The 12,311-nt window shown below is 43.4% G+C and overlaps 1 protein-coding gene across 1 annotated transcript in view; it reads left to right on the top strand.

Moving 5' to 3' along the window:
- Positions 1-12,311, top strand: part of itga11b (integrin, alpha 11b) — a 267,605-nt gene that overhangs the window by 71,081 nt on the left and 184,213 nt on the right. Inside the window, exon 7 of the mRNA XM_034175778.1 lies at positions 5,211-5,376. Coding sequence (XP_034031669.1) covers positions 5,211-5,376 — 166 coding nt within the window. The remainder of the gene's footprint in view (positions 1-5,210; positions 5,377-12,311) is intronic.

The raw sequence follows: 12,311 nt of genomic DNA, 5'->3' as shown, positions 1-12,311 counted from the left end.
GAGAAGGGGGGTGGTAATAACTGGGGTTTGAACTGAGTGCACAGGGGAGGGGGAGCACTGAGAGGAGCTGGAGGAAGGGTGGGCAGAATCCATGTATTCAAACCGGTTGAAGAACAGGTTTAGCTCATTGCCTCATGTAGTTCTTCCATCATCTGGTCTGCCATCTTCCCATGACCAGCGATGGTTTTCATTCCCTTCCACACCTCCCTCATGTTGTTCTGCTGGAGTTTGCTCTCCAGCTTCCTCCTATCACTGTGATCTTCTTCCTCAGTTTTTGCTGCACCCTCTTCAGCTCCTCTCTGTCTCCACTCCTGAATACAGCCTTCTTCCTGTTCAGTGTCACATTGATGTCCTTGGTCACCAACAGTTTTTTTATTGGGGTAACGGCACACAGTCTTGGTGGGATGATATTGTCTCTACAGAAGTTGATGTAATCTGTTATGCAGTCCGAAATGCTTTTGATGTCCTCCCCCTGTACACCACAGAGCACACCATAGTCACTCACCTCAAAACATCCATAAAGGTTGTCTTCTGCCCCCTGTGACCACCTCCTTACCACTCTGGAGATCACAGGTTGCAGCCAAAAATAGAAGAAAATGTACTTTAAATATACAGTAACTTCAGTGTTTAAAAATTTTGTGGTTAATGTTTTCTGGTGTGTGTCTGTTGAGGGGGCGGGGAGTACAGTGCATCCGGAAAGTATTCACAGTGCTTACTTTTTCACACTTTATGTTGTAGCCTTATTTTAAAATAGGTAAAAACTTTTCTTGCAAAATTTTACTCACAACACCCATAATGACAATGTGAAAAAGTTTTTCTTTTTAGATTTTTGCAAATTAATAATAATAATAATAATAATAATAATAATAATAATAATAATAAAGAAGAATAAAAACTAATAAATCACATGTGTTTCACAGCCTTTGCTGTGAAACTCAAAATTGAGCTCAGGTGCCTCCTGTTTCCACTGATCGTCCTTGAGATTTTGGGGTAAATTCTGTTGACTGGACATGATTTGGAAAAACACACACCTGTCTACATATAAGGTCCCACAGCACAAACCAAGCATGAAGTCAAAGGAATTGTCGGGAGATCTCTGAGACAGGATTGTCTCCAGGCACAAATCTGTGGAACGATAAGAAACATTTCTGCTGCTTTGAAGGTCCCAATAAGCACAGTGGCCTCCATTATCCATAAATGGAAGAAGTTTGGATCCACCAGGACTCTTCCGAGAGCTGGCCGCCCGTTTAAACTGAGTGATTGGGGGAGAAGGACCTTAGTCAGGGAGGTGACCAAGAACCCGATGGTCACTCTGTCAGAGCTCTAGCATTCCTCTGTGGAGAGAGTTGAACCTTCCAGAAGGACAACCATCTCTGCAGCAATTCACCAATCAGGCCTGTATGGTAAAGTGGCCAGGCGGAAGCAACTCCTTAGTAAAAGGCACATGGCAGCCCACCTGGAGTTTGACAAAAGGCACCTGAAGGACTCTCAGACCTCTTCTTCTTTTTCTTTTGGCTGTTCCCGTTAGGGGGTGCCACAGCAGATCAGTCGTCTCTGTCTCACCCAGTTCTCTTAATCTTCCTCCGTCACACCTACCACCTGCATGTCCTCCCTCAGCACATCCATGAACCTATATACCCTGGGTCCCTCCTCTGCACATGTCGAAACCATCTCAGTCTCACCTCTGACTTTGTCCCACCTGAACTGTCCCTCTGATATGTTCATTCCTAATCCTGTCCATTCTTGTCACTCCCAAAGAGAATCTCAACATCTTCAGCTCTGTCTCCTGTCTTTTTGTTAGTCCCACCGTCTCTAAGCCGTCCAACATAGCTGGTCTTACTACTGTCTTGTAAACTTTCCTCTTCACTCTTGCTGATATTCTTTGTCCACAAATCACTCCTGCCACCTTTTTCCACCCACTCCACCCTGCCTGCACTCTCTTCTTCAACTCTCTACCACACTCTCCATTACTTTGGACAGTTGAACCCAAGTATTTAAAACTCATTTACTTACTCCACTTCTACCCCTTGTAACTGCACTATTCCACTGGGCTCCCTCTCACACATATGGACTCAGTCTTGCTCTAACTGACTTTCATTCCCCTGCTCTCCAGAGCACATCTCCAACTTTCCAGGCTAGATTCAACTTGCTCTCTACTCTTGCTACAGATCACAATGTCATCTGCAAACATCATAGTCCATGGAAACTCCTGTGTGATCTCATCAGTCAACCTGTCCATCACCACTGCAAACAAGAAAGGACTCAGAGCTGATCCTTCGTGTAATCCCACCTCCACCTTGAATGAGTCTGCCATTCCTAGTGCTCATCTCACCACTGTCACACTGTCCTTGTACATGTCCTGCACTACCCTCACATACTTCTCTGCCACTCCAGACTTCCTCATAGAATGCCACAACTCTTCTCTTGGCACCCTGTAATAAGCTTTCTCTAAATCCACAAACACACAGTGTCACTCCTTCTGGCCTTCTCTATACTTCAACAGTATGTTCAGAGCAAACACTGCATCTGTAGTGCTCTTTCTTAGCATGAAACCATATTGCTGCTCACAGACCTTCACTTGTTTTCTAAGCCTAGCTTCTACTACTTTTTTCCATGAATTCATGCTGTCGTTGATCAAATTTATGCCTCTGTAGTTAATGCAGCTCTGCAAATCACCCTTGTTCTTAAAAATAGGAACCAGCACATTTTGTCTCCACTCTTCAGGCATCCTCTCGCTATCATTCTTCATTCATCACCTCCTCAAAACATTCCCTTCACCTTCTTAACACAGCTTGTCAGCACATTACCATGTGCATCTTCTACCACTCTAACCTGCTGGACATCCTTTCCAGCTCTGTCCTTTTGTCTGGCCAATCGGTACAAGTTCTTTTCTCCTTCCTCACTATTCAGCTTCTTGTACAGCTCGCAATATGCTTTTTCCTTCGCTTTTGCCACTACTCCTTTTTCCTTATGCTGCATCTCCTTGTACTCCTGTCTACTTTCTTCATTCCTCTGACTATCCCAAAACGTTTTTGCCAACCTCTTTGTTCATATGCTTTCCTGGACCTCTTCATCTTCCACCACCAAGACTCCTTCTCTTTCTTCCACTGTCCAGATGTCAAAAATTGTCCAAAATTGCTTCACCTCTTCACCTCTAAAGTCATCCTACAAAGCACCAGCCTATTCTGTCTATCTGCACTCTCTCCTGCCACCACCTTACAATGTCCAGTTTCTTTTAGGTTGCATCTCCTATAAAGAATATAGTCCACCTGTGTGCACCTTACTCCATTTTTATATGTCACTGTGTGCTCCTCCCTTTTCCTAAAGTAGTCACCATGCTACAACAACTTGAATCCACCGCTGATGCTTCTTTTCTTACTTCCCTTCCACTTGTAAGCAAAATATGTCTACCTTTCTCTTCTCTATCATATCAGCCAGCTCTCTACCTTTACCAGACACACTACCGACATTCAAAGTCCCTACTCTTATTTCTATCCTTCTAGTTTTCCTCTGCTCCTGCTGTCTGTGGACACATTTTTATCCTCTTCTTCTTCTTCGCCTAGCAGTAGCCCAATTTCCACCGGCATCCTGTTGGACAACAGCACTGGTGGTGGACATTGTTAACCCTGGCCTCGACCGATCCAATATGGAAATTCGATTCTTAGTCTGCATGGTTGGGTTGCCTTGTTTTACACCAGATGCCCTTCCTGATGCAAAAGTCTCTCGTCTGATGAGACAAAGATTGAACTCTTTGGTGTGAATACCAGGCATGATATTTGGAGGAAACCAGGCACCATCCCTACATTGAAGCATGGTGGTGGCAGCATCATGCTGTGGGGATGTTTTTCAGCAGTAGGAACTGAGAGACTAGTCAGGATTGAGGGAAAGATGAATGCAGCAATGTACAGAGACAGCCTGGATGAAAACCTGCTCCAGAGCGCTCTTGACCTCATACTGGGGCGATGGTTCATCTTTCAGCAGGACAATGACCCTAAGTACACAGCCAAGATATCAAAGGAGTGGCTTCAGGACAACTCTGTGAATGTCCTTGAGTGACCCAGCCAGAGTCCAGACCTGAATCCGATTGAACATCTCTGGAGAGATCTGAAAATGTCTGTGCACCGACTCTCCCCATCCAACCTGATGGAGCTTGAGAGGTGCTGCAAAGAGGAATGGACCAAACTGCCCAAAGATAGGTGCACCAAGCTTGTGGCATCATATTCAAGAAGACTTGAGGATGGAATTGCTGCCAAAGGTGCATCAACAAAGTATTGAGCAAAGGCTGTGAATATTTATGAACATGTGATTTCTTAGTTTTTTTTTTTTTTTTATAAATTTGCCAAAAATTTCAAAAAACCTCTTTCATGTTGTCATTATGGGGTGTAATGAGTAGAAATTTGAGGGAAAAAAATAAAATACTCCATGGTGGAGTAAGGCTGTAACATAAGAAAATGTGGAAAAAGTGAAGTGCTGTGGGTACTTTCTGGATGCTCGCTATATATTTTTCAATTTTTATAAAAAAAAAAAAAAATCTCGGTCACTCAGAGTAACACCAGAGGACATTCACTTACCTTTGAGAACTATGGGTCCAGAGCAGGGTATTCAACTTGTTCCAGAAAGGGCCGAGAGGGTGCAGGTTTTCTTTGCAGCTAATGACTCCATCAGGTGATTTCACAGATTAACATCACTTTGAGCAGATGGAATCAGTTAGTCAGTGAAATCACCTGGTCGAGTGGCTGGTTGCAAAGAAAACCTGCACCCTCTCTGCCCTTTTTGGAACAAGTCGAATACCCTTGGTCTAAAGGGAAGATGGAAACTACAGCTGAGAAGTTGTACTTTTAGGAATTGGTCAAACAAAAGCTGTGACATTCTTTCTCTAATTTATTAATAATAATGTCATGAAAAGATCATTTGTTGCACTGGCTCATGCATGAACCCCTGAGGGATAATGGTACTTCTGTGTGCCTCGTGTTTATGGGAAAAGAGAGGTTGCAGCAATTCATTCCTGCAATTATAAAAAAATGTAAGGATTCTTCACTGTGGCTTGTGGTATGTGCAGACAAGGAGCACAACTAACAAACAAACAAACAAACATACAAACAAACATTTTTCACACAGGAACCAGAAGGATTTCACTGTCATTGGACTGTTAACTACTATTCAGACTTATGTCACCTCAAATGTGACACTCTGCTTTGCACTCAAACCAGGTTCTGGGCTACTACAACCGCCGAGGAATCAACCCTGAATCCTTTTTGAAAGAAATCAAGTTCATTGCGAGTGACCCAGATGAGAAACACTTCTTCAACGTGTCAGATGAGTCATCCCTGAAGGACATTGTGGATGCTCTCGGAGAGAGGATTTTCTCTTTAGAAGGTTTGCTTTTATTCCATTAAACTTTTTCTCAGTTGAAACACTTTGAAACAGTTGTAGTTTATTTGGGTTTTAGCACTAAAATGTGTGAACAAAGGCAGAGGTTCATTTTGGCAACAATACAATATGACAAGAATGCGCATTATGACCAGATCATAGGGCCTCTTCACACATAACATAATTGAGGCTGAATGGTGCATGAAGGAGGATTCAAATGCCACTCATGAAAACTCAGAGCTGCCTCGAATGCCTCATACAGCAGTCGCCACAGTCGCACATGCACTCTACATTCATATGTTGCTCGTGCCGGAAACCCATTCAAACGGCGGGCAAGATGAGGTCACACTGCCATCTGATCGTGCTTGCCGGCTTCTCTGTGCGGGTCGGCCCACTGTTGTGGTTCGATCGATATCCCACCAAGTCGTCAGTCCTCCCTCGGTTGGCATTACTCCGAAAAGTAGCTGAAAAAAGCTTCTCCCAGCAGGGTGATGGGAGAATCATTCTACTGCTGTTTTTTAAAACTTTTTTTTTTGTGGTTCAGGCGACGCAAATTCAAGATGGTGATCACTGAACTTTTTCAGGTTGTGGAAACAGCCAGAGTTGTGACGTAGCAATCTCTGCCCCCTTGCCGCTTCCAAAGCGAAGCGTCTGATGTTACGCATCAGACGCATTAAAGTGTTGGTATGCCTTGCGTGAAGCTTCCGACGTGTTCAATGTGAAAGGCCCATAACAGTGAATGGCGTGCGAGTGAGTCATCCCCAAGTGCCAGTCCCAAGACCGAATAAATGAGGAGGGTTGCTTCAGGAAGGTCATCTGGCGTAAAACAAGCCAACCCAACTATGCAGACTAAGAATCGAATTTCCATACCGGATCGGTCGCGGCCCGGGTTAACAACGTCCGCCACCGGTGCTGTTGCACAACAGGTTGCCGGTGGAAATTGGGCTACTGCTGGGCGAAGAGGATGAAGAAGAGGAGGAGAACATTTCCACAAACTGGAGGAAAAGAAGAAAACTAGAAGGGTGGAAATGAGAGTGGGGACTTTGAATGTTGGTAGTCTGACTGGTAAAGGGAGAGAGCTGGCTGATATGATGGAGAGGAGAAAGGTAGACATATTGTGTGTGCAAGAGACCAAGTGGAAGGGAAGTAAGAGCAGGAGCATCGGCGGTGGGTACAAGTTGTTGTACCATGGTGATAACAGGAAGAGAAATGGTGTTGGGGTCATTTTAAAGGAAGAGTGTGTTAAAAGTGTGTTGGAGGTTAAGCGAGTGTCTGACAGGGTGATGAGTGTGAAGTTGGAAATTGAAGGGGTGATGATGAATATCATCAGTGCATATGCCCCATAGGTAGGTTGTGAGATGAAGGAGAAAGAAGATTTCTGGAGTATGTTAGATGAGGTGGTGGAGAGTGTGCCCAAGCATGAAAGAGTGGTGATAGGAGCAGACTTCAGTGGGCATGTTGGTGAAGGGAACAGAGGTGATGAGGAAGTAATGGGTAGATATGGTATCAAGGATAGGAATGGGGAAGGACAGATGGTAGTTGATTTTGTAAAAAGGATGGAAATGGCTGTGGTGAATACCTACTTTAAGAAAAGGGAGGAGCACATGGTAACATATAAGAGTGGAGGAATGTGCACACAGGTGGACTACATTCTTTATAGGAGATGCAAGCTAAAAGAAATCAGAGACTGTAAGGTGTTGGCAGGAGAGAGTGTTGTTAGACAGTTTGTAGGATTACTTTAGAGGTAAAGAAGAAGAAGAGAGTGAGAGCTCAACAAAGGATCAGATGGTGGAAGCTGAAGGAGGAAGACTGTTGTGTGAAATTTAGGGAGCATGTGAGAGAAGCACTGTTTGGAGGGAAGCAATTTTGGACAACTGGAAAAGTACTGCAGATGTGGTGAGGGAGACAGCTAGGGCAGTACTGGGTATGACATCTGGACAGTGGAAGGAAGACAAGGAGACTTGGTGGTGGAATGAAGAGGTCCAGGAAAGCATAAGGGGAAAGAGGTTGGCGAAAAAGTTTTGGGATAGTCAGAGAGATGAAGAAAGTAGACAGGAGTACAAGGAGATGCGGCGTAAGACGAAAAGAGAAGTGGCAAAAGCGAAGGAAAAAGCATATTGCGAGCTGTACAAGAAGTTGAATAGTAAGGAAGGAGAAAAGTACTTGTACTGATTGGCCAGACAAAGGGACAGAGCTGGAAAGGATGTGCAGCAGGTTAGGGTGGTAAATGATGCACATGGTAATGTGCTGACAAGTGAGGAGTGTGTGCTGAGAATGTGGAGGGAATATTTTGAAGAGCTGATGAATAAAGAAAATGAGCGAGAGAAAAGGCTGGATGATGTGGTGAGAGTAAATCAGGAAGTACAAGAGATTAGTAAGGAAGAAGTGAGGGCTGCTATGAAGAGGATGAAGAGTGGAAAGGCAGTTGGTCCAGATGACATTCCAGTGGAGGCATGGAAATGTCTAGGAGAGATGGCAGTAGAGTTTCTAACCACATTGTTTAACAAAATCTTGGACAGTGAGAGGATGCCTGAGGAGTGGAGATGAAGTGTGCTGGTTCCTATTTTCAAGAACAAGGGTGATGTGCAGAGCTGCAGTAACTACAGAGGCATAAAGTTGATCAGCCACAGCGTGAAGTTATGGGAAAGATAGTAGAAGCTAGGCTTAGAAAACAGGTGAAGATTTGTCAGCAGCAATATGGTTTCATGCCGAGAAAGAGCACTACAGATGCAATGTTTGCTCTGAGAATACTGTTGGAGAAGTACAGAGAAGGCCAGAAAGAGTTACATTGTGTGTTTGTGGACTTAGAAAACGCTTAATACAGGGTGCCAAGAGAAGAGTTGTGGCATTGTATGAGGAAGTCTGGAGTGGCAGAGAAGTATGTTAGTGTAGTGCAGGACATGTACAAGAATAGTGTGACAGCGGTGAGATGTGCACTAGGAATGACAGACTCATTCAAGGTGGAGGTGGGATTACACCATGGATCAGCTCTGAGTCCTTTCTTGTTTGCAGTGGTGATGGACAGGTTGACAGATGAGATCAGACAGGAGTCCCCATGGACTATGATGTTTGCAGATGACACTGTGATCTGTAGTGAGAGTAGAGACTGGTGGTTGGCTCTCACTGTGGTATTTTATCACTTCCTGTTCCGGAGCACAGCGGTGTTTTGCTGTATCTGTTAGCTGTTTAATCTGCGTAGTTACATTGATCTAGATAACTAGATAATGATTTGTTTCACAGTGTAATCTTCACGTGCCTTAATTAAAACACTCCCTCTGCTGAATCACCTCTAAATTATTTACACATTATTCACTTTGTGTGTTTTTAGGAATCCGCTAGCTTAGCACAGCTACTATCTCTTAGCCGGTTTAGCATGGCGGCTTCTCCTGTCTCTCCCGCACTTTTCTGCTCTGGGTGTGAAATGTTTAGTTATTCCTCGGCCTCCTTTAGCAGTAATGATACTTGTAATAAGTGTAGCTTATTCGTAGCTTTGGAGGCCAGGCTGGACGAATTGGAGACTCGGCTCCGCACCGTGGAAAATCCTACAGCTAGCCAGGCCCCTGTAGTTGGTGCGGACCAAGGTAGCTTAGCTGCCGTTAGCTGTCCCCCAGCAGATCCCGAGCACCTGGGAAAGCAGGCCGACTGGGTGACTGATATAAATAAATGATATGATGATATAAATGATATAATAATTGATCAACATATTGATTTATTCTGCCTTACAGAAACCTGGTTACAGCAGGATGAATATGTTAGTTTAAATGAGTCAACACCCCCGAGTCACACTAACTGCCAGAATGCTCGTAGCACGGGCCGAGGGGGAGGATTAGCAGCAATCTTCCATTCCAGCTTATTAATTAATCAAAAACCCAGACAGAGCTTTAATTCATTTGAAAGCTTGACTCTTAGTCTTGTCCATCCAAATTGGAAGTCCCAAAAACCAGTTTTATTTGTTGTTATCTATTGTCCACCTGGTCGTTACTGTGAGTTTCTTTGTGAATTTTCAGACCTTTTATCTGACTTAGTGCTTAGCTCAGATAAGATAATTATAGTGGGCGATTTTAACATCCACACAGATGCAGAGAATGACAGCCTCAACACTGCATTTAATCTATTATTAGACTCGATTGGCTTCACTCAAAATGTAAATGAGTCCACCCACCACTTTAACCATATTTTAGATCTTGTTCTGACTTATGGTATGGAAATTGAAGACTTAACAGTATTCCCTGAAAACCCCCTTCTGTCTGATCATTTCTTAATAACATTTACATTTACTTTAATGGACTACCCAGCAGTGGGGAATACGTTTCATTACAGTAGAAGTCTTTCGGAAAGCGCTGTAACTAGGTTTAAGGATATGATTCCTTCTTTGTTATGTTCTCCAATGCCATATACCAACACAGTGCAGAGTAGCTACCTAAAGTCTGTGAGTGAGATAGATTATCTCGTCAATAGTTTTACATCCTCACTGAGCACAACTTTGGATGCTGTAGCTCCTCTGAAAAAGAGAGCCTTAAATCAGAAGTGCCTGACTCCGTGGTATAATTCACAAACTCGCAGCTTAAAGCAGATAACCCGTAAGTTGGAGAGGAAATGGCGTCTCACTAATTTAGAAGATCTTCACTTAGCCTGGAAAAAGAGTCTGTTGCTCTATAAAAAAAAGCCCTCCGTAAAGCTAGGACATCTTACTACTCATCACTAATTGAAGAAAATATGAACAACCCCAGGTTTCTTTTCAGCACTGTAGCCAGGCTGACAAAGAGTCAGAGCTCTATTGAGCCGAGTATTCCTTTAACTTTAACTAGTAATGACGTCATGACTTCCTTTGCTAATAAAATTTTAACTATTAGAGAAAAACTTACTCATAACCATCCCAAAGACATATCGTTATCTTTGGCTGCTTTCAGTGATGCCGGTATTTGGTTAGACTCTTTCTCTCCAATTGTTCTGTCTGAGTTATTTTCATTAGTTACTTCCTCCAAACCATCAACATGTCTATTAGACCCCATTCCTACCAGGCTGCTCAAGGAAGCCCTACCATTAATTAATGCTTCGATCTTAAATATGATCAATCTATCTTTATTAGTTGGCTATGTACCACAGGCTTTTAAGGTGGCAGTAATTAAACCATTACTTAAAAAGCCATCACTTGACCCAGCTATCTTAGCTAATTATAGGCCAATCTCCAACCTTCCTTTTCTCTCAAAAATTCTTGAAAGGGTAGTTGTAAAACAGCTAACTGATCATCTGCAGAGGAATGGTCTGTTTGAAGAGTTTCAGTCAGGTTTTAGAATTCATCATAGTACAGAAACAGCATTAGTGAAGGTTACAAATGATCTTCTTATGGCCTCAGACAGTGGACTCATCTCTGTGCTTGTTCTGTTAGACCTCAGTGCTGCTTTTGATACTGTTGACCATAAAATTTTATTACAGAGATTAGAGCATGCCATAGGTATTAAAGGCACTGCGCTGCGGCAGTTTGAATCATATTTATCTAATAGATTACAATTTGTTCATGTAAATGGGGAATCTTCTTCACAGACTAAGGTTAATTATGGAGTTCCACAAGGTTCTGTGCTAGGACCAATTTTATTCACTTTATACATGCTTCCCTTAGGCAGTATTATTAGATAGCATTGCTTAAATTTTCATTGTTACGCAGATGATACCCAGCTTTATCTATCCATGAAGCCAGAGGACACACACCAATTAGCTAAACTGCAGGATTGTCTTACAGACATAAAGATATGGTTGACCTCTAATTTCCTGCTTTTAAATTCAGATACAACTGAAGTTATTGTACTTGGCCCCACAAATCTTAGAAACATGGTGTCTAACCAGATCCTTACTCTGGATGGCATTACCTTGACCTCTAGTAATACTGTGAGAAATCTTGGAGTCATTTTTGATCAGGATATGTCATTCAAAGCGCATATTAAACAAATATGTAGGACTGCTTTTTTGCATCTGCGCAACATCTCTAAAATAAGAAAGGTCTTGTCTCAGAGTGATGCTGAAAAACTAATTCATGCATTTATTTCCTCTAGGCTGGACTATTGTAATTCATTATTATCAGGTTGTCCTAAAAGTTCCCTGAAAAGCCTTCAGTTAATTCAAAATGCTGCAGCTAGAGTATCTAGAGTATATCTCACCCATATTGGCTTCTCTTCATTGGCTTCCTGTTAATTCTAGAATAGAATTTAAAATTCTTCTTCTTACTTATAAGGTTTTGAATAATCAGGTCCCATCTTATCTTAGGGACCTCATAGTACCATATCACCCCAATAGAGCGCTTCGCTCTCAGACTGCAGGCTTACTTGTAGTTCCTAGGGTTTGTAAGAGTAGAATGGGAGGCAGAGCCTTCAGCTTTCAGGCTCCTCTCCTGTGGAACCAGCTCCCAATTCAGATCAGGGAGACAGACACCCTCTCTACTTTTAAGAGCAAAGCCTCTCTGCTCAACAACCTGAACCACTTCTTTGCACGCTTTTAAGCACTGAACACCACACAGCCACAGAAGACCCCACCCCCTCCCCACGACCAGACCCTGTGCCTCTCTGTTGCAGTGTGAAGAAGACACGTGGTGGCCATCAACACCCGCAAAGCAACAGGTCCGGACAACATCCCTGGTTGTGTGCTGAAGGACTGCACAGAGGAGCTTAAGGATGTCTTCACAGACGTCTTTAACACGTCCCTGAACCAAGCCGTTCTTCCATCATGCTTCAAAGCTGCCACCATCATACCTGTGCCAAAAAAATCACCTCCATCCTGCTTCAATGACGACCGTCCGGTTGCACTGACACCCATCATCATGAAGTGCTTTGAACGGCTAGTCATGTCACACATCAAATCCATCCTCCCCCCACCCTAGACCCCTCCCAGTTCACATACAGAGCCAAGCGATCTACAGAGGATGCAATCTGCTCAGCCCTGCACCCACC

This window comes from Thalassophryne amazonica, chromosome 8, assembly GCF_902500255.1.
Source record: "Thalassophryne amazonica chromosome 8, fThaAma1.1, whole genome shotgun sequence".
In the NCBI taxonomy this organism is placed as follows: domain Eukaryota; kingdom Metazoa; phylum Chordata; class Actinopteri; order Batrachoidiformes; family Batrachoididae; genus Thalassophryne; species Thalassophryne amazonica.
This window is presented reverse-complemented; position numbering and strand designations above follow the sequence as displayed.